Here is a 21410-nt window from a genome sequence, read left to right on the forward strand (position 1 = left end):
GGGCTGCAGGCATGGGGCAGGGTGGTGAGTTCCCATGGGGACCAACCCCCCCCCCACCCCCCGCCCTTGGTGGAGCTTTGACCTGGTGGACGTGTGGCCCACACCCCCAACTTCCTGTTTCTAAGAAAAAGCAGTCCCAGAAAAGTCTTTGGTGGCGAGGGGGGGGGGGGGGGGATCTTTGGAGGCTTCTGGCCAAGGTCTGGGGAGGCGCTGGGAGGGGTTTTGTTTTGTTTTGTTTTGTCCAGAGGCGGGGGGTGGGGGTGGGGGGGACTCGAGGAGAGCTGCGGTGGGTGTGGCCTGGCTGGGCAATCACTGGTCCATCACTGTCCGGCCATCTGCCTTCCCTGGACACCTGCTTCCCCAGGCAGGAAGGCAGCGGTCAACTGGGACAGGGGCCCAGGTCAAGGCTCCTCCGCCCCGGCGTGGCCGCCTTGGGTCTAGTCTCCCCAGCACCCATGTCAGGATATGGGCCACCCCCCACCCACCATCCTGCAGCTGGCAGTGAGCAGGGTATGTGGGGGGAGGGGGGCTCCCCCAGTCCGAGTTTACCCCCTCCCCCCCCAGTCAGATGCAGATTAGGCTCCTCTCCCACACCCCCCACCCCGGGGGAAGGGCCGCCGCAGAGAATCCTCCGTGGAATTAGAAAGCTGGTTCCAAAACATTCCGAATTCCTGCTCCTTCCGGCCGGGCCGGAAGCGCGCCTGGGGAGGGGCGGGCAGGGGCGGGCAGGGGCGGGGGCTGCGTGGTCCCCGGAGGCCACGGGGCCGACCCTCCTGGGGTGATCGTGTTGCACGGGTCCGGATGGGTCGAGGACCTGGACTCTCGTAGGCCTCGCAGGCCCCTAGGGGGCAGGGGGCGTCGCCCGCGACCGAGTCCGCGCGAGCCCCCCCCCCCTTCCGGGGGGCCAGTAGGTCCCCACTTCCTTCCGCCGAGTCACCTTCTGGGGTCTGGCGCGGGGTGGGGTGGGGGGCGAGGGCCGACACCGGGGGTCCTGCGGCCCTCGCCCCGCGGCCTCGGTTTCCTATCATGCGTCTGACGGAAACCCGCCACTGCGCCCCGCGGGGCCGCCCCGCCGCCCGGTTTCACTTCCCCCGCCCGCCTCCCGGCGTCGCGTCCCAATTCCGTCCGCAGCCTGGGTCCCGGGCGCCCCCGAAGGACCCGCGCAGCCGGGGCGCAGGAGCGAGCTGGGGTTCCCCGAGCTCCCGGGGGCGCGCGCAGGAAGTGCCCCCCGCGGGCCGGGCGCGGTTAGCCCTTCCGGTCCCCGCTCGGGGCGGGGGGGGGGGGAGGGGCGGCCCGGGCAGGCCGGGGGCCGGGGGGGTCCCCGCTCCGAGCCCGGCGGGCGGGGCGCGGGCCCGTCCACGTGTCGGGAGGCCGAGCCGGGCGGCGGCCCCCGGCGGCGGAGGCGGGAACTGCAGCCCCGGCCGGGCGCGGGGAGGGCGCGTGTGCGCCGGGGACGGGGATCCGCCCTCCCGGGAGGGCGCCTGCTCGGCCACCCCTCCCGCCTGTGCGGGAGCCCGAGGGAGACCCGGTCCTTTAAGCGCCCCCTCCTCCGCCCCGCACCTGGCGAGGAGCGTTCCCGCTGGTGGAAGAGCCCCCTTGCCCCCCACACCTCTGCCCCTTCCCGGGGCTCCACAGAGGCCCTGGGCCCTGTCCCCGCTGGTGGTCCGCACGCAGGCCCCGAGTCACTGCTGGGGGACGCACCACCTGGGTCCAGTGGCTCTCTCTGTGCCCCGATTCCGTCGGCCCCTGGGGTCCGGGGCCAACTCCTGGGGAGTGGGGGCCTTGGCAGGTGTGACCACTGGAGACCCCAAGAGTCACGGAAGGCCACACGGTGACCTATGACGCCCTTAGAAATGCTCCCGCCACCCCCAGCCTCTCTCTTGCTCCTCAAGGACTGGCCTCCCCTGCCCTGGACCTCACTCACCAGGGTGATGGTCCCCTCTCCACTACCCTGCTTCTCCCCCAAGCTGCTGGGACCCCACCCGGTCCACACCCAGGCCTAGCCCGCCTGCCCTTCTGTATTCGGCAGAGCAGGCCCAGCCGCCCACACCTGGCCTCCCATTCTTACCACCCCTTCTCCCACTGTGCACCTGCTGACCACCTTTCCTGATCAGCAGCTGTTTGGTGCCCCAGGTGCACCCCCAGCCCTGTCCCCGGCATCCTCCTCAAGGCCCTCTCACCTCCTTTTCTGCCTCACCTTTGCCCCCTTTCCTGGAGCGGGGGGGTCTTCCAGAGTGGGCGCACTGAGGATTTGCAGAGGGAACGACGAGGGAACGGGGCCTCTCCGGAAGGCCAGCCCCACCCCTGACGTTGGCCCACGCAGGGGCTCCTGTGGTTTCCGTGGCCTGTGGCCAGCACCTGTGCTGCAGACAGGGCCAAGGAAGGTTCGAAGGCTTGGGGGGGCAGGTAGCACCCCTCCCACGCCCTTCCCCGGGCGCCCCAGGAGGGAGGCCCTGCAGACTGGGGTCCACCCTGCTGGGCACCGGAGCGACATTTGTGGGGAACACTGTCCCAGTTCCTCCTGTCTCTGGTTGTGCAGGGGGCAGGGCAGTTCTCTGGACTGCTGGGCGGAGTTCCCAGGAGGAGGGGTACCTGGAGTTTCAGGGAGCATCACCATCTGGGGGTCACACGGGGTGGAGACGGCTGGCCTGGTGGCTGAGCCCGGCACATCTGGCAGGCTGTGCCAGGCTGCCCGGCTGGCCGGCCGGCCGATGACAGCCCTATTTATAGTCTCCATCAGAAAACGCCCCTGACCAGGGTGGTGGGGTGGCCGGGCTGCTGCTCGACACCCGGGGCCTCGTGCCAAGAGGAGCCCAGGCTGGAGCGGCTCCGGCCTGTACGGGCCGCCGCCTGGCCCGCTCACTCCCCTTGGCCACCCCCGAGGCTCGCTGACGGACCGCAGCCGCCCTGCGCCTGAGGCCAGGGGGTCCCCCAGGGTTACCTGCGAGGCAGGGGACCCAGGGCAGCTCCTCCCCACCTGCTCGGGCCCCCAGCTGGCTCCCAGGGTGTCCTGTGCTGACTGTGGCCCAGGCTTTTCCATCAGAGAGGCTGTGGGCTGGCCCTCAGTGGCCATCTCCTGCCTCGAGGGGACAGCGGCAGGAAGGGGACGGCCCCTCACAGCCACGTCTGTTCTAGGTGCCGAGCGCCGCCCGCCCTGGGATGGTCTTGTGGAAACAGGCCCCGTGATCCCCGCGGGACGGAGGGCTCCCGGGGCGCTGGGCCTCCTTCGGCAGGCAGTGGGCCGGGCCTCCCCGGAACCTGTCTGGCGGCGGGCACCGGGCACCCCTCGGGAAGCCCTCCCTGGGAGGAGGGGCTCCACACAGCCGGCCCGGCACCGAGACTGGGCGGCCTGCCCGGGCTTTGCAGAAGGAAGGCCTCCCCTGAGAGTCCTGGGTGACCCGCCGGCCGGAGCGGGGAGAGGAGGCTGGGCAGGCCGCCTGCGCAGGAGGGGCCCCCTGTGCTGGGCGCCAGGCTGGCGCGGGGTGGTCTGAGAGGTCGCGCTCGCCAGGGCCCTGCTGGGAGGTGGGCCGGGCAGAGAGGGACAGGCCCCTGATCCGTCTGCCCCTCTTGCTGTCTGGCTGCAGAACTCCGAATGAAGAACGAACACGTCCTCTTCCAGGCACTGCCTTGCCAGGTGCTCAGCATGGGGTTATCACTCTATAAATGTCCCCCGAGCAAGTGGACAGCAGGAGGGACCCTCGGGGGAGAGAGCGCGGCCCAGGGGAGAAGGGTTTCGCTTGCAGTCGGGGAGGGGCTGAGACCAGAGCCTCCTCCCCAAGCCCCCTGGGGGCTGAGTAGCTTCTTGGGGTGTAAGGCATGTGGGGGCAGCCTCACGCTACCCGCTACCAGCCCCTGCCCGCCTGCCCCAGCCCGGTGGCGGAGGTGGCTCTGGGGCCTCGGAGAAGCCTGCCTTCCTCTAAGGAGAAGGCCCTCGGGGTCTCCCGGGAGGGCCTGACGGAGGCCCTGCCTGTCTGATGGCCACTAGGTCAGGACCCCGGGTCTAATGTCCCCCCGGCCCCCGCTGGGTCAGCACCGATTCTGGGAGCAGCGACCAGGCCCAGGTCCCTCCTTCCCCCACTGAGGACCCACGTAACGGGTGGGCTTGCAGGCGCTCAGAGCTCCAGATGAGAGCTCTCCCACCTGGCCCCCGCCCTAGGCTGTCCCCGACCCCGCAACGGTGAGGGGTGAGGGGCCTTCCGGGACCGGTCGCCTTGTCTGCCGTGCTGCCCCGGAGGGCCCAGCTGCTCCCGCTCGGCCCTTCACCTGCCGGATGTGAAGGCCAGGCCAGCCTGTGGCCGGGACTCTGCTGACCCTCCCTCTTTCCTCGTTTTCTTGGGAGTTCAAACTCCTTGCGGGTCTGTCCGTGGGACACTGTGAGAACTGGGACCCGGCCAGGGGGCAGCTGCCTCTGTGCCCACCCGGCGTGCCTGCTCACTGGCTCAGACACACCACTGTCCCCAAGGGCACGTCCACGCCGTCACCCAGGAGTCCCAGCAGAGGGTGGGCAGTGGGACAGGGCAGGGGACCGCTATCCTGCCCAAAAGGGGGCCCACGGGGTGTGAGCTCCCCTCAGGCCTCGAGTGGGTCATCTCACTGGGCCGCAGCCGCCTCGCCGGGAAGCTGGTGGGGGCGCAGGCGTGGGGAGAGCCCTGGGGGACCCACGGGGCCAGTGCCGCTCTCAGATTTGCTTGGAAGACGGAAAGTAGGAGGGTTCGCGGGCCATGCGTCTGCAGGACCGTAGGGCCGGCCTTGCTCTGCGCGCGCGTGGACTCGGGGTGGGACGGACCACGCCTGCCCGCGTCCAGAGGCCCCGGGGGCCACAGTCCCGGTCCGTGTGGGGTGGCGACTCTGAACTTGCGCCCTGGGCTTTGTGACTCGACCCCACGGCGCTGGTCGTGGGACAGCCCTGGACAGCCTGGAAAACGTCACAGCTCTTCTCTTCCCAGCACGTTTTTCTTCCTAAACCCGAACATTTTTATTGTTTTTGACAGAGGGGAAGTTTCACCTGGAAAAGAGGAAAGGGCCGCAGGCCCCGTTGCCGAGGATCCGGGCAGACCCGGGAGGACGCGAGGCCCTGACGGGCTGTCCTAGCAGACCTTGGTGCGTGTGGCCCTCCTAACTTCCGGCTGCCCACTAGGGGCTCTGCCCCACTGTTGACGCAGCCGCGTGTGGACACGGCTCCTACGACAGCTCACGGCCACAGCCCCACCCGCCTCCCTGTGCTTCCGGAGGGACGCAGTCCCCAGGGCCCAGGCACATTCTGACCCAGGAGTCGGTGGTTCCCAAGAATGGGTCCTTTCTGGGGACTGCTGGGGACACCGGCCAGCAATCCGTCCCCTCCTAATGGACAGAGGCGGAGGCCCTGCTGAACCAGGCTGGCAGCGTCTATGGCCACTTGAGCTCGTGGAACCAGAAGGCTGGCAGGTGAAGCTTGCTCCAGGTGACACAGCGGCCACCCCATACCTCAGGCTCAGAAGCACATCAGTTCCCTAGTTACGGAGGCTCTGGAACCCCCCTCCCTCACTGACTCTGCGGTCAGTGGCCCTCTGGCGGCTGGCTGGCCAGCTGCCTCACCGGGTCAGGAAGCCAGGACCGAGCAAGGGGTGGTCCTGGGGTTCAGCGGGACAAGATCCATCTGGGCTGTCCATTTTGGGCGGTCATATTGAGGGAAAAACTGGACAGGAACCCTAATAAGCAGAGAGCAGGAGGCACCAAGTGAGGGCACGGCTGCCAGGGGCCTGATGTTGGCTTTGCCATAGGGATGCCTTCCTTGTCTGCTCCCTCTTGCCTTTAGTAAGAACAGTTATTCCATGGGAAGCTACCTCCTAAGGACAGGTGAGCCTGTGCTCCATTCATCCATGATCACATCCATCACCCACCATCCTCCCTCTCGACCACACATCCACTATTTGTCCATACACCTGTTCATCCATCAGTTTACCCACACTCTTATCCACCCACCCACCTATCCATCCATCCACCCATTCTTCCATCCATCCATCCATCCATCCATCCATCCATCTATCCTTCCAGCTACTCAGCTACCAGTCTCCCTGCATACCTCCTCTGCCCAACGTGTCTCCAGTGCCTCCCATTCTGCGTGGCACAGAGCAGGTGCTCTGAATTCACCCATTCATTCAACGAGTATTTGCTGAGGGCCTCCTATGGGTCACACGCGGTGCTAGACGCTAAGGCTGTGAAAGTGAGCAAAAGCGACCACACGTCTCCCTCTGGACATTGGGGAGCAGACAAGTGAAGGGCATGGCGCGTCAACCCCGTCTGTGCAGAAGACGTGAGGCGGGAGGCACGAGCAGGAAATGTTGCTGAAGGTGGGGTGCGGCTTCAGAGCTGGTGGCCAAGGAAGGCCTCGTGAGAAGGTGAGGCGAGCAGTCTCGGCAGCGCAAAGAGCACGTGCAAAGGCCCCGAGGCAGAAACACGCATGGCCGGACTGAGGGGCCACGGGGGCCAGTGTGAGTGCAAAGCCAAGAAGTGAGGGCAGCGAGCGTGGAGCCAGCTCTGGCCGGGCTGGGGGTCCTGGCAGAGTCTTGGGGGTGAGCCCTGACGGCCCCCTGCTGTGTGGTGTCGGGAGCGGGGCGGGGGGGGGGAGGGGAACGAAGTCGGGCTGGGGATGCACTTTGAAGCAGGACGGAGAAGACCTGCCTTAGACCATGGAGCAGGGGAGAAGCAGATCAGGGAACACGGGGGCTGGTGTGGGGTGCTCGTCTGCAGTGCCCTCGGGGCCGGAGGGAGGCCGTCCAGTCACCACCCTCCCCGAGCCTTGCTGCTGGCCGGCTGCACCAGGACCAGGGGCCAGAGGGCGTCCCTGGGGCTGAGCCCCCGCCCGGCAATCAGGGAGGTGAGGGAGCAGCCGTGTGCTCTCGTCGGGGGGGGGGGGGGCTCTGGATGCTCCTCTCCCACTCCTCATTTCTCAGGACGAGAAGTGGCGGTGGGCCTCGCGGCTGAGGGGCAAGTCTAGCCCCCCCAGCACGGGGTGCACACAGGGTGAGCCCAGGTGTGGAAGCAGGAATTGTGCGCCCACTCGGGAGAGGACGCAGGAGGAGGCCCCGTCACCTGCCCAGAGCCCCCCACTCCCGGGCACCGGGTGCATTTCAGAGGCAGCTGTAAAATCCGAGAAGTGTCCCTTGCCCAGTCCCTGCAGACACGAAGCTTGTTTCTGGAAAGCCAGTCACCTGCTTACTGCCTCTTGATTTCTCCTTTGGCAGCCGTTTCCAGTGTCCCCAGGCTGTTTGCGGGGCGGGGGGAGGAGGGGGACTGAGCCACCCTCCAAGGCAGGGGTTGTGCCAGCGTCGCTGCCAGACTCCGTAGCAGGGGGACCGGGACCGTCCCATCCCCAGCCCGGCCTGGGCTCAGCCTGGGGCCCAGGGGTGCCAGGCGGAAGGGGGTCCGGCACGCACCCGGCTGAGCCTCCACGGGTATCCTGGGTGTGCGGGAAGGGGCTTGCGTCTGGGCGAGGCACCTCTCGGCAGTCAGTGCTGAGCATTTTATTAAAGCCAGTGGCCTTGGGGTGCACGAAAGGTGGCCCCTCCGGCCCCCACTCAGGCCACTGGGAGGAGGGTGCCCTTGAAAGGCAGGGGTCTCCCTGGGGGAGAGAGGACACTGGTGGCTCTCGGGCGCATGGGGATGGTTCTTCTAGCTCAGGGATTCAGGGCCTTCTCCAGGGACGTGGGGCTGCCGGTCCGTCCCCTTCCCCGAGACCCGAAGGTGTTTGAAGGCGGTGGGCAGCACGTGGCCCAGGAAGGGAGGGTCGGTCACATCGCGGATCATGACGACATACTCCCCTGCAAAACACGGGCGCTCAGACTCGGTCCCCAGTAGTCCCCCCCTGTCCGGGCCCCTGCCCTGGCTTCTGCCCACCCCCAGACCCTGCCCAGGACCTCAGGTGTCCTCCCGGGCCCTGCGACCCCAGGACCTGGCGCGCGGAGCACCCCTCACCCCCGATGGGGCTGCATGACTGAGTGCAAGGATTCTTTTGAGAAAACTCCCCATCTTTGTAACAGAAAAGCAATTCATTTCCTCTAAAATGTTTTTTTAAATAATTAAGCCTCTGAAGACACCGTCGTCTGGTTCGTTTGAAGCCCCCGCCCGGCCGGGCTCAGGCCGGCGAGGTGGGGCGGGGGGGGGGGGGGGGGGGGGTAGGGGGGGGGGCCGCCCTCCAGGGCGCCCCGGGGATGGAGAAACACTTTCCCTTCTGCAGTCTGTAAACTGTCTGCAGAGCTTCAAAGTTGGAGAAACCATAAAAAAGAAAATAAGAAATAACAGAAAGTGTGGTTGCCATAGAAACCGTCCTTTTCCCCTCCCCCGAGCCCGAGGGGGCTGGCACCGGAGCGTGGAAAAACCTCGCTGGGCTGGCCCGGGCTCACACCAGGAATGCGGCCGCAGCTGAAACGGGGCGCAGGAGGCGGCTCACACCGTCAGAGAGAACATTCCAGCGCCCTGGTCTGGGAAGCAGGCACTCCCCTCGCTGCACAGTCACCAGGGGCTGTGGACACCCTGTGTTCTGGCGGCGGGGGGGGGGGGGGGGTGGCAGGACGGGAAAGAGCCTCGGGGGGGGGCAGGAATTTGCTGGGCTTTGAGTCAGTTCCTTCAGAAATTCGGGGGGCCTGGGCGGGGGCCCGCGTTCTGCAGCCCCGGGCACCAGGCCTCCCTGGCCGGCCTGGAGGAAAAGCCGCGCATGGCAACGCCACAGTGTTTCCAAGCAGCCGGTTTCTAGGTGTTCCCGGGAACACGGCTACACCAACCTGCGGCCAGCGCGCCGGCTGGGGGGCGAGCTCCGCGGGCAGCGGCCGCAGGACCAGGCCCAGCCCTCGGCTCACCTCCCTGCCGCGCTCTTCTCCCCGAGGATGGCAGGGGGTCTGGCCGGTGGCCACCGTGCCGGCCTCAGAAGCCACCCGAGGCCCGGCCCACGCGGCCTGGCCGTGGGCCCGGTGCCCAGCGTCCCCACAGAGGCGGCGCGGCCACCCACCGGCTTCACCCCTCGAAGCCGGAAGTCGCTTCTCCTCGGGCCCGGCCCTCCTCCGGCCTGTCGCCCATCGGACCCCGCAACTGGGTGCAGGGGGCGCCCCCTCTGCCCACGCACGAGGGGCCCAGGGTCCTAAAATAGGGCGACCACAGCACCAGCTTTGCTGGCGTCAGCAGACTCACGTGGCTGCTGTCGGGACTCCTAGGGCCGGCCCGCACGGCAAGGTGGGGGGCGCTGCCCAGAGCCCGGCCCAGCCCTCCCCCACACACGGGGGGCTCTGTGGGCCACAGGCTTCAAATACACGAAGGGCTGAGGGGGCCAGACCTGGAAGCCTGCCGGCCTTCCGATCGGGACCCTGGACACAAGGAGCCAGGGACGTTCACTTCGCCCGTGGGGACAGAGAGGCCCCCCACCCGGCACCCGCGGCCATTCCAAGGGCCCGGTGGAAACCCATCCCCCATCCGTGCCCCCTCCACCTGGGGTGCCTCTGGGGGAGCCCAGAGGGGCATGGGGAGCAGCCGGGCCAGGAGTCGCCCTCTCTGATTCCCTGGCTTCCAGAGTCAAGATGAGTGTTGGATTTAGGGGTGCGTTCAGAGGAAGGGAGTCTTTCCAAAAGGTCGGCAACGATGATACATGTGGATTGTGGGGTGGTGGGTGGAATCGGCCCCCCCCCCCCCCCCCCCGTCCCCTGCCGGCCACCTACCTGGGAAGGCCGCAGCCGCGGGCTCTGCGGTGGCCGCCCCGTCAGGCCTGCAGGGAGAGGAGAAGGAAGCCCCTGAACCGCAGCCCCGGGGCCCTGAGGACAACAGAGACCCTGCTGTTCCTGCCTGCCGGCCTCAGGCGGGCACAGGTGTGACCGTCCTGTCCTCCGAGGCCCATCTCTGCCTCCCGAGGGTGGAGCGTGCCCCCGTCTGGACAGCTCTCTGCCCCTGGGCCCGGTGCCTCGCTGTCTAAACCCAAACATGGCCACAGAGGCTGGAGCCAGACCCCAACAGACCCATCCCTGTTTCCACAGCTCTGCAGGATCAAAGGTTCTTTGCACGGAGCCCCCACAATGCCGAGCAGAGAGGCCACTCGGAGAAGGGCTGGCACACCGGCTCTGCTTGGAAGTGACTTACCAGTGGTGTTTATTTTCCAGCGGCAGCCGGGCTCGGCGGGGCCCTGGTGCGTCCTCCTGTGTCCCCCTCAGAGGGACCGGAGGCCATTGCTACCTGGGAGCCTCATGGGAAGGGAAAGAAAGGGTAGCAGGCAGAGACAGGCTGTGCGGGGTTCCCTGGGCCTGGACCCAAGTCCGAGGGACGGGGACCCTCACTTCTCACGCGGTGGCCGCGCGGCGGCCACAAGAGGTCCTGATGGGCAGCCCGAGGCGGCTCAATCAAGCCCAAGTCTGAGGGCCTTGACCTGACCGGGGGTTTCTGCTTGCCCACAGGGGTGGTCACCAGGAGGCCACCTTGGGGACATGAGGGTGCCCACCTGGACCCCCAGCTGCCAGATGCACCTTCTTGGTGGGACAGAGGCCCCAGAGCGACGGGCTGGGCTTTGCCCTGAAGGATCTACCCGGGGGCCTTGGGGGGAGCCACGGGACTCCTCCCACCCCGGCCTCCGTGGCTGGTGGTGGTTTCCTGTTATCAGAACTGGGGGTGGAGGACGGGGGCTCCCTGGCATCGGCTCGGCGGCCTGCCAGGGTCCGACCCTTTGCCAAACTTAATTACCACGGGCATGGTTTGGGTGATAAAAAATTAAAGACAAAAGATTTTAAAATTACTTCATTTTGAGCGGGGGAAATGGGCCTTGGCTGGGACCCAGGAGCCACGTTGCAGATTCTGAAATGTGGGTGAGGAGGGGAACGCGGATAAATAATTCAGCACTAAGAATAACCAGAGTCTGTCAGCCTGCCAGAGTCAAGAGAAATAGACGGGGTTACAAGAATCCTGAGAGCTTTTACAGAACCCCCAGGGCCTTGAGAAATCGGAGGCCGAGCTGGGAAGCAGCTGGGGAGTCTCGGTGTGAGGAGAGGCCAGAGGCACCGACTGATCAGCGGACGGTTCTCCCAGACCCGCGGGGTGGGGACTTGGCGCCCTGGGAGGCGGTCCCGAGAGGCCACCTGCTGAGGGTGCACCGGGAGCCCTGGGCCGCAGCGTGACAGCAGGAACACTAACTGGGCACTGACTGTGTAGACGGCACTGAGCTGAGCCTCCAGGAATCGAGGTCAGAGCCAGAGGAGGGAACAGGCCCCCTCTGGGAACCGGTGCCGGCGCCTCCTGGGCGGGAAAGGGCGCTGGGAGAGTCGGGACCCAGGGGCCGGGCGGGGCTGGGGACCCAGGGCTCCAGCCTGGTTTTCTCTTTATCTGTGGCTGGCGTCCTTGTCCTCATGTTTCCTGTGCTTGGGGTTCCTTGTGTCTTGAATCTGTAGGTTTATAGTGTGCGATGAGTTTGAAAACACGGTGGCCGTTATTTCTTTGACCGTCTCTTCGGCCGCGTCCTTCCCTTGCGGCACTTGGGAGCCTCTGATTCCGTGCATGTTTGGCGGAGAGGAGCTGTTCGGCAGTTCAAAACGCTCCGCTCAAGAAGTTCAGCCCTGCTTCTCTTCCTGGGCTTCATCCGGGGGGTTTCTGTGGCTGTGCCTGCAAGTTCACGCCCCTCCCGCCCACCCCTGCCCACGCACATCATCTTTGGTGGGTGAGCCCACTCCTTCACGCCTCACGTCTGCCGAGCGTGGCCGGTCTTCCCTGCTGGACACACAGAATCCAGTGACGACGTCTCACGCCGCCGTCTACTGGCTCTTCCATTGGTGTCCTTTCTGGGTCGGCTTTGATCGGTTCATTTTTCCTCATCATGGGTTATACTTTCCTGCTTTCTTTGTGTGCCTGGTAATTTTCGGTCAGATGTCAGACATTGTGAATTCTACTTTCTTGGCCACTGGCTGCTTTTGTATTCTTATAGTCTTGATGCTGTTTGGTTACTTAGAGACGGTTTGATCCTTTTGGGTCTTGCCTTTAAGGCTGGCAAGGTGGGGTTCGAGATATGGTTAATTATTCCCCACCACTTAGTACTCTTCTGACGTCCTGTGAGTTGAGGTCTTCCGGACTGGCCCCTGGACCGAGCACTCTTCACAGCCCCGTGTGAGCTCCGGGCAGGACTTGCTGTGACCCTCTCGCTGGTTTTCCTGGCACGTTCAAGCACGTTCCTCATGCTCTGCAGATCTCTAGGACTCCCCTCTCCCGTGCTGCCTCCTGCAAACTCTAGCTGCCTTAGCTTCCCGGGACTCTCAGCTCCTTCTCTCCCCTCGTGGGGACCCCTGAGCCTGCCGGGTCCCCTCCCTGTACTACAGCTGGAAATGCTCTGGGAAGTGAGCTGGGCCTCTCAGGGGCTCCCTCTTCATCACCTGATACCCAGTGTCTTGAAGGCTGGCCATGGTTTCCTGGATCTTATCCGGCTTGTGACCTGTTTACCTGTGGGAGGGCAAACCCAGCCCCTTAAGGTCCCACATTTACAGACCAGACTGAGACGTGGTGCTCAGATGGCCCCAACTCGTGTCTCCGTGGCCCGAGGGCCGGGGCTCCTAGTGGAGGCAGGGCGTGAGGCCTGTGTGCCTGCTAGTCGGGGTTGTCCTTCCAGGGCCCCCAAGGGGCATATTGTCCTGACTGCTTGTGTCGCTGTGAGGTGGGGCCTGGACCAGTGTGAATACTCTGTGGTGAGGTCCCCGTGGTGGGTCTCCTGGTCCCCATCAGGCCTGGCGGGCCTCACCCGTGGGACCAACGGCCAAGCTGGCACGAGGAGGGGACCGGACAGCCTCCTTTCAGGGCCGGCAAGTAACCTGCAGGTTCCTATCAGGTTCCTATCAGATACCTGAGTGGCCCACAGGCCCAGCTGCCTTCCCCTCGGCACCGTTGGTCCTGCCGCCCCCCCGACCCCTGCCTTTCCCTTTCCGTAGGACCCGAGAGTGTCCTGTCTGAGCCGAGCCGAGCAACCTCAGCAGGCTCTCCTGCCTTCACCTCTTCCAGGACACGCGTATCTCAGGACTGCACTGAAACACCATGCAGCCCCCCAGGGACACGCCTCGGGACTCCGTCCCACTGGAATTACCAGCAGCATGTCTGACCCTCAGCAGAACCACTGCTGAGGCGAGGCCCACAGCAGCCCGGGCACGCCCAGGTGGGCGGAGCTATGGAAACAGCCATAATTGAAGAGGAAGCCTGAGGCCGCCCAGCCAGACCCTGGCCCAGTGGGACCGGGACCCGGCGACCTGTGCACGCCCGTCCCTTTCCTGGGCAGCTGAACAGAGGGGGGCAGCTGGGGAGGGGACGTCAAGACCCCGCAGTCAAGCACACGGTGGGTGGCAAGAGAAAGGGGTTCCCTTGGGGGGAGCCAAAGGTCTCTGGCAGCCTGTGTGACCTGGGCCTGTCCACCCGTAGGCCCACCAAGGGACCTGCAGGGCTGTGGGCAGGGTGGCCCCGTGGCCCGGCAGAGGAGGGCCGTTGGCTGCAGACCCGACTTAGGGCTAGAGGGCTGGGGAAGCAGGCCCGCGACTTGGTCAGGCCTGGTCCTGACCCTGGCTGTCATCAGTTTTTCAGGCTGAGGTGGGCATGTGGGCAGGGCATGGGGTGTGGAGGCCCTGAGACCTGACCTGGGCACGGGGACCAGTCTGCCTGGGGCTCAGCATGGCGAGAAGGCACCCGTTTCCTGGCCGGGGAGAGCTCTCCGCCCACAGCCGTCTAGGTCAGGGCCCCGGGTCCCGGCCTCTGCCCACAGCCGTGTGGGCATCATGGCAGTCCGCCGGCACTGGTGGGATGTGCCGGCCTAGGGAACCGGGGAGCCACGGAGTCCAATGCCAGTCAAGGCAGGGACTGGGGAAAACTGTCGCCCTGAGGGCGTGTGGTCCGCAGGGAAGCGACCCGGCTCTCCCGACCTGCTCACGCGGGACGGGAGACCCGGGGCTCTCTGTGGCCCCCACACAGAGCCCATAAGGAATTTCCAAAATCAGAACATCAGCTAATCGCTGGAGCACGGCTGGCCCGGATTTGGGGCTGAGCTGGAAACCATCACCACTCCCGGGGGACCCCTGGGAAACAGGAGCCTCGGGGCTGTGGGTCCTGAGGGACGGCCACGGGCACGGACATGGGGCGCCGTGGGCACGCAGCCCCGGCTGCTCCCCCTCTGCAGAGCGTGTTCTGCTCCACGGGGCACCCAGGGGCACTGGGGCCACACTGCCACAGCGGCCCCGGCAAGTGAGGCCCCTGCTTGCACAGGCGGGAGAGCGGCCGGGGGCCTCGGATGGCGGGGCGGGGAGGGGACGTGAAGGTGTCCCCCCCTGGCCTGCAGTGGGCGTGTAAGGGTTCAGGCCCCGCCTGCCGCCAGCCTCCAGCCTGTCGTGCTGTGCTGTGGGGGTGGGGTGGGGTGAGGGCGCCCCATCAGCCCAGCTGTTCCCGCCCGGGCCTCACACCTGCTTCCGTTTATTTTTCCTGCTCGGACGATGGGGCTCAGTTCTCCATCTTTAGGGTTTCTGAGGAAGCAGAGAAACCCATCAGTCTCTATGTCTGGTTTTCCATGAACATGCCCGGAGGAGCCTCTAGCCCGGGGGTTGGCGGTGGGGGGGGGGGGGGGGGGGAGGCCGGGCCCACTCTGCCAGGGGCCGGTGGCCAAGGAAGGGGTGACGAGGTCCCCAGGGGACCAGAGCCCTCTGCCCGGCTCCCGCCCTCCCCCACCGCGCTGCCCTGGGGCTCATCTGAGATCAAGCCACCCGTCCCCCCGGCCCCGCACTTTGCTGGGACACCCCTGGGAGCAGGGCTGCCCTACAGCAGACACATTGCCTGGTGACGCAGGCCGCAGGCCGAGGAAGACCCTCCTAGCTGAGGGGCCGGCGTGTGCCAAAGGCTGGCGGGGGGGCGGGGGGTTGCTGTGTGTGGAGAACAGGGCGGGGGCACAGGGGAGCCGGAGGGGGTGCCGCAGGGCGGAGGGGCTGAGGGCTTCACCCCGGACCTTTGGGTAACGAAGCACGCACTCCAGTCTCCTGAGCTGAGCCCTGTGTAGGTCACAGAGTGGAGGGAGAGAGGGTGGAGGGCACCCAGAAGTGGCCCCAGAGGCGGCCGTGGTGCAGGGAAGGGGATGCGTGAACCCCACCGGTAGGGCAGCGCGGGGCAGTAGCTGGCTGGGCCGGGCGAGGAGCCAAGGGGCTGATCCGAGGGCCTTCCCGATTGGACCCTGCACTGCCCCCCCCCCCCCGCCCCCTCACCCCCGGCGCTCAGACGCAGGACAGGCCACCAGCCTGAGCCTGTCGTCTCTGGGACCCCGTGACCCTGGAGGCCCCCGCCCAGGGCCCTGCTCTTCCCTGGGAGAGCCCGCTGTCCACCGCACGCTTCTCGCTGCATTCCTGCGGAGACATTCCTGGCATATTACGGAATTTCACAACATGACACAGGGCCCCGTCAGTTCCTGAATGATGTGGAGTTGTGTCAGCTGCAAAAGACGAAGTCTGTTGTGTAAATGTGGCTGTGAGTCTGCCCAGCCGCCCGTGAGAATTCCACTGAAACGGGGCATTCTCCCCCAAACCCTAAGTGCGTGTTTTGTAACAGCACAACGCGGCGGCCAGTCTGCCCGGGGGTGGGTGGGGGCCTCGGGCCGACCTTGCCCGTGACTGCTCACTGCCGGCTCAGCACTCGGCCAGCCCGGAGCTTGATGTGCTGGCCGGCACGGCCCCTCCCCTGCTCACCCGGAGAAAAATGGGTTTAATTAAGACTTCCGCGATTAGTCACTTCATCAGTCACCAGGCCAACACAGATGGGGCCAATTACTGTTTTTACTTGAATAGATATTTGGTGCTGGCAACCCCTCTGGGCAGGGTCGCGCAGGTGACCGCTGAGCACCTGACGCAGGCCTCTGACCTCTTGGGGAGGCTGTCCAAGCCTCCATCCCGGGCTCCTTGATGACCCTGCCCCGGGGACACGGGTCCACCTGCCTTGCCCCCTCCTCTGCCCTGGGTCCTGGGTGCTGTCCCGTGAGACCACCACTGGCTGGCCCCGCCGAGACCCGCAGATGCCCCGGGCAGGGGCCTCCAGGGTCAGCCGGATCCAGTTGGGCAGGCCTGGCTGGGGCCCTTGGAGCACAGCCCCAGGCCCTGGGGATGCAGCCTCGCCCCGGGCCGTGGGCACAGAGGGTCAGCCTCCGGGCTCCTCGCAGGGCCTGGCCAGCGACTGCCCCTCTCTGCTCCAGGATGGGGTCCGTGAGCAAACCCCGAAGCCATCTGCAGACCACCCCCAGGCGGGGTCCACACGGAAAGCGCCCACGTGACCCTGGGGAGGTGGGAAGTCAGGTCCCAGACTCTGAGGGAAGAAGTCAGGGCCGTGATTCATGCCATTTCCCGGGACACGGCTCAAGGGCCCCCGGGACAGGGCTCAGGGCCCTCCCAGCAGGGACCCTGCTGAGCATGGCTCGCTGGGGTCTGTAGTGAAGCACTCCAAGAGGGCTGGGGGCTGGGGACGGGACCACATGGCTGCACCTAAGTGCCCCCTTCCCCAGGTGGCACGCCCCACGAATAAACAGTGAGAGCACGTGTGCTGGAGGGTAGAAGCCACTGCGGGCCCAGCGGCCTTGGCGGGTGACCCTTCACCTCCCTTCCCTTCGCCAAAATGCACAAAGGTGATTCTCCTCAGTCACTGACGATACCGCAGAACTGCGCCTGGAAGCTGGAGGCAGCCAGTTCTCTCCCTTCTTATGCAAATCAAACCTCCGCCAGCTCTGAAATGACAGGGTGGCATGACCTTCTTCATCTTTGTGAGTATGGAGGCACCTTTTTCAGTCATTTCCATTGGGCGAGCCTCCTGGAAGTCTACACTGGGCTGCTCAGCGGGCAGGGTGAATAAACGAGCAAATGACTAGTGGACTGTGGCTGCTGGGGGTCACCAGGCAGAGGTGGGCAGCCCAGGGCACACAGGTGACCAGGGGCGGGAGGCTCGGCGAGGACGCAGAGGCGGCCCCTGTCCGTGAGGCCGCACGTGGGCACGGGCCACGCTGCCGCCGACCCTGAAGCTGACCCGGGTCACCCCGGGCGGGCTGGCGGCTGCCCGGACCGTTTGGGACATTCAAGTCAGCCCCGTGGCCCCACCATCCCTCGGCCTGCGGGAGCTCTTGGACCGTGCCGACACCCACAGGCCATTCTGCGCCCCTGGACCCTGGGCGCGGGGAGGAGGCGGTGTGCGGGCAGAAGCCATCTGCACACACCCCCACCTCGCCCCCACGGAAATTGTTAACACCTTGGGAACCTTGCACGGGGACCGTGTTTGCCGACTGGCCGGGGACTGGGGACAGGCAGGAGGCAGGCTTGGAGCAGTCTGTCACTGGCTTCTGCCAATATCTCATCTCATCTGAGTGAGTGGGAGGGAACCGTGCAACAGGGAGGGGGCTCTGGGGTCGCTGGGGGTGGGGCAGAGGAGGCAGGTGGAGCCTGGTGGGGAGAGGGGGCTGCCCCCTCCCAGCCTTTGGCCTCCACGGTCCTGCCTTCCGCCCTCCAGGGGGGCTCATTCTAGACCGGGAGGCAGGCTGTCAACCCACAACCAGAAACACAGACTTCTAGGCCGGGATGCCTGGCTGGTCTGTGGTCCATGCGTTTGCCTGAGGCAGCCTGGGGTGGGGGGGGCCGGGGGGAGAGTCGACAGGGCCCTGTGCCCCATTTCGGGGGCTGGGTCAGGCCCAGCAGGCCCGCTCCCCATTACAGAAAGTGGGGTCCGAGTGGTGGCCTCCCCGGGAAGTTGGGGTGTCTGTGAGATGACATCACAGCCCATCCTCAGCAGGGGTGAGGTTGTTGCGTGCCACGTGGGGGCTGGAGAGGGGCAAGGACTTTTGGGGCAGGGAGTGCCAGAGCCTCCCTTCCCCTGCCTCCCCTGTGGGTCTGGCGTTCTCAAATGAGAGCCCCAACCCGGGACCTGGCAGCCGAGGGCTCCGCAGAGTGTCAGGAGCATCTTGGTCCCCCCGGTCCCATTCACGTGGAGGCAACCGCCCTGCAAACACCCTGACCCTGGGGGTGGGCCAGACCGGAGCCACACATCTGAGACCCCGAGAGGGCCTACCTGAATGCAAACCAGACCCAGGGGGAGGTCCGGGGCCCCTGATCTGCCCGAGTCCGCCTCGGTTGCTAGAAAGGATGGTTTTCTTAGGATTCTAAAAGGTGGGCTTTTGGGGTCAAGAGCCAGGTTTGGATGCTGGTGTGGGATGCTGGTGCCTGAACCAGAGTAAGGAGCCGGGGGTGGGGGGGGTGGGGACATGGGGACGGTCCACATCCCCGCAGCAGAACTGGTAGGGGGTGCTGGGGCAGATGCTGGGGGCCTCGGGGGGGCCCACAAGACACCCAGATCCGGTAGGGGGCCTCGGGGGCACACAGCAGGGGCCCTGGAGAAAGTGGTTGTTTGGGCAGTGGGGTCTGAGGCAGGTGACGCGCCACACGGACCCTGTGACGGGGCAGGGGATGTGGGCTCTGGGGGGCGCTCGGTGGCCACAAAGGGCTTTGCGCGTCACTGCTCAGACCTGTGCCTGCAAACGGGCCCTGGGGTGGGGCGGCCCGAGCCCCCGAGTTCCCACTGAAAGCCATCCCTGCTGGGGTCCTCTACTCGGAAGACCTTGGAGCCCCGGCCACGGGCACCAGCTCACAAGCAGAGCCCTCCTGGGATGGCGAGGACCCCGGGACGAGGACACTGAATTTCAAGCACCAGAACTGACAGAATGAGCGGGCGCTGCCTCCTGCCCTCAGGAGAAACCAGACATCGAGGGCCTTGTCTGTGTCGGAGGAAGACGGTTCCTCGTCCCACAGCCTCCAGCTGCCCCCCCCCCCCTCCCCGTTACAAAAGGAAGCAGTAACTCTGCCCCAGGCACGGATGGGTCTGTGCGTGTCGATGCGAGTTATTCCGCGCGCGTTGCAGCTTTGGGTCACACGTGCGTGCCCGCGACCGAAGCGCGGGCTGAGTGTGGCGTGTCAACGTTCAGCAGGATCTTGGCTTTTTTTTTTTTCTTAAAGTCTGTGCTTCTCCACTTACTGTGTGAAGCGGGCCTCATATTTGATTCACAAACCGTGACTCAGAACGACACAGGGTGGCACCTTCCCCTGGAAACAGCTCGTCCCGGCTCCGCCTCGCGAGTGGGATCAAAGGCTTGTCAGCCTGCCGATACTGTGCCAGCCTCCGGGTGTCCCGGCCCGTCCCACGCCCGCTGGCGTCACCGATGAGCAATCTAACTGCGGAACGTCCGCAGGCTGCGGCGGCTCAGGACGGATGCCTCGGGCCCTCCTCCCGTTTCTACTCAATGCCTTATTTTCCTAGGGTTTTGCCGTTGGGTCTGTGCCCACAGGCCTCTGCTCTTTTGTGGGGCTATTTCGACGGGTGCCCCGGAGCAGACCGCGTGAAGAGAGATGTGCGTGTCCCAGGCCACAAGAGGCGCCCCGGGCACGCTGGCCTTGGCCACTGCCCCCCCTCCCCCGGGCTGATGACAAGGCTACACACAAGGGTCAGAGGCCTGCCCTTGTCAGCAGGTGGGCGTCTTCGAAGGCCTGGCGCCCCTCCCCCAGGGGCCACGTTCTCCCCGCCCCGCCTGCAGACGGAGGATTCCTGCCTTCTAAGAGCGGGCCGGCTCCCAGGGTCCCAGCCACAGCTTCCCGATGTGCTGCTTTCGGCCCCAGCTCTGCTCTGCATCCCCCAGAGTCCCCACGGAACTGCAAACCGGGTTGGGGACAGGCCGGGGGTGCCGGGGGGCAGGGAGGTGAGCTCAGTCCCACCTGAGCCTTGGGCCACATGGCCTGGCAGGGGACAGGCTGCTCCCACAAGCAGTTGCCAGGAGTGATTTCTCTGGAACTCAGCCTTCCTCCTGGCAGGGCACCGGGCTGGGAAGAGCGTGTGGCCGAGGTACCGGCAGGGTGGAGTCTCCTCGGCCCCCACCGTGGGGCTCGCAGCCCCGACCTGTGTGTCTGCTGCAGGACGGATCACGGGCCTGCAGCAGGTATGTGGCAGGCCTCTGGCCGCCTCTGCCCACCCTGTGGGCCCCTCCTGGCCTCCGAACACAATCGAGGAGCATCGTCCCTTCCGTGGGCCACCCAGCTCCGCCAACCTGGACCAGGGCCCGGCTCCCCTGAGGCTGGGAGCCTGGCCTCTCCTGCTGTCTAGGCCGCAGAAGTGCGTGCAGTCCCTGGGCAGACGGAGACCATGCCTGTGGGGTCACAGGCTCGCCCGCCTGTGGGAAACTGAGACCCCGGCTCCGGCACGGAGTGCACACCTGGGGGGGGCCCACCTGTGGTCCCGCTGATGGCGAGGCCGGACCAAACCCCCCGAATGCCCTGAGTCGGTCAGTGTCTCCTACCTGCTGCCTCCTGGCGGGTCCTGCGTGGTGGGCGTCCTGCCGGGGCCCAGGCCCCCTCTGGGCCTGCCACCTGCCTTCTGGAAGGAGCAGTGGGGGAGGGTTCAGAGGGGCAACCAGCACATGGGCCTTGGTGCCGGGCACCATGTGGACAGAGCCCTGGGGAGGGGGGGTGTCTCCCTGCCCATACCTCACGGGGGTCGTCCAGGAAGAGGATGGGGCTGTACCCGGGCGGGGGGGGCCCAAGGCAGACGTCCGAGAACCGGGCACAACCTTGTTCCACTCGCCTGCAGTCCTCAGGACAGTGGGGCTCGCATCCCCGGGCTTCTCCTGGAAGGTGAAGGACAGAACATCCCTCAAACAGCACAAAGCTAAGATGGGAAAGAACCTGTCACACGGCCCCTGATGCAAAGCTTCTGTAGCTCAGACGGCCGGGGCACTGGCCGTGTGGCTGGGGGGACGGGAGGGGGCACAGCCTGCTCTACACCGCGCAGGCTCCGTGTGGGTGTATTTTGGGGCCCTTGGCCTCTTGACGCCCCCTCACCTGGGGTCCACCCTGAGAGCCCTGCAGGCTGGTGCCCTGGGGCTAGGAGGGTCTCCTACCACACAGCCCATTGCCTGAGGCCCTGGGCGCCAGGTCAGGACCCAGAGAAGGACATTTCTACGTCATGGCTGCATGCTAAGGTGATGTCGGACCAGGTCCAGGAAGAGTGTGGAACACGGGGGCCGCTGGCAGCCACCAGCCCCCACAAGGGGCGAGAGCCCCCCAGGAGACCCCCAAGTCCTCCAGGCTGGGCTGGGCCCTGCAGGAGGTACCCCCACCGTGGACCCTGTCCATCCTGGCTTTCCCTACTCCTCCCCTCCCGGTGTCCCGAGGTGGGACGGGGCGTCTCCTGGCGGTCCCCTCCCCAGGCTCCGCCGCACTAGACAATGGACCTATAGCCCTGGCTGTCCCCTCCTTCTGTCCCTTGCACAGAAGGCTGGCTGCTGAGACGGGGTCGTGAGGTTGGTGAGGGCCACCGGCACCGACCCAGACACGTGTGCGTCGGGACCCGCTATCCTGTGGGGGCTGGGCTCCCAGCTCTCCTGACTGACCTCT

General features: G+C 66.1%; 1 protein-coding gene across 11 annotated transcripts in view; it reads right to left on the reverse strand.

Annotated features, from left to right (window-relative positions):
- Positions 1–7487: 7487 nt before the first annotated feature.
- The window catches only part of MORN1 (MORN repeat containing 1), a 47405-nt gene continuing 33482 nt past the window's right edge, over positions 7488–21410 (reverse strand). For 2 of the 11 annotated variants that reach the window (XM_053205657.1, XM_053205680.1), the window contains 3 exons: positions 20502–20641; positions 20315–20388; positions 10732–16714 (listed from right to left, as the gene is read on the reverse strand). In XM_053205657.1, coding sequence (XP_053061632.1) covers positions 16698–16714; positions 20315–20388; positions 20502–20641 — 231 coding nt within the window. In that variant the 3' untranslated portion in view covers positions 10732–16697. Of the gene's footprint in view, positions 7800–9683; positions 9731–10731; positions 16715–20314; positions 20392–20501; positions 20642–21410 lie in introns of those variants that run through there. The other 9 variants (XM_053205648.1, XM_053205684.1, XM_053205655.1 and 6 more) reach the window with 7 other exon arrangements.

This window comes from Acinonyx jubatus, chromosome C1, assembly GCF_027475565.1.
Source record: "Acinonyx jubatus isolate Ajub_Pintada_27869175 chromosome C1, VMU_Ajub_asm_v1.0, whole genome shotgun sequence".
NCBI lineage: Eukaryota > Metazoa > Chordata > Mammalia > Carnivora > Felidae > Acinonyx > Acinonyx jubatus.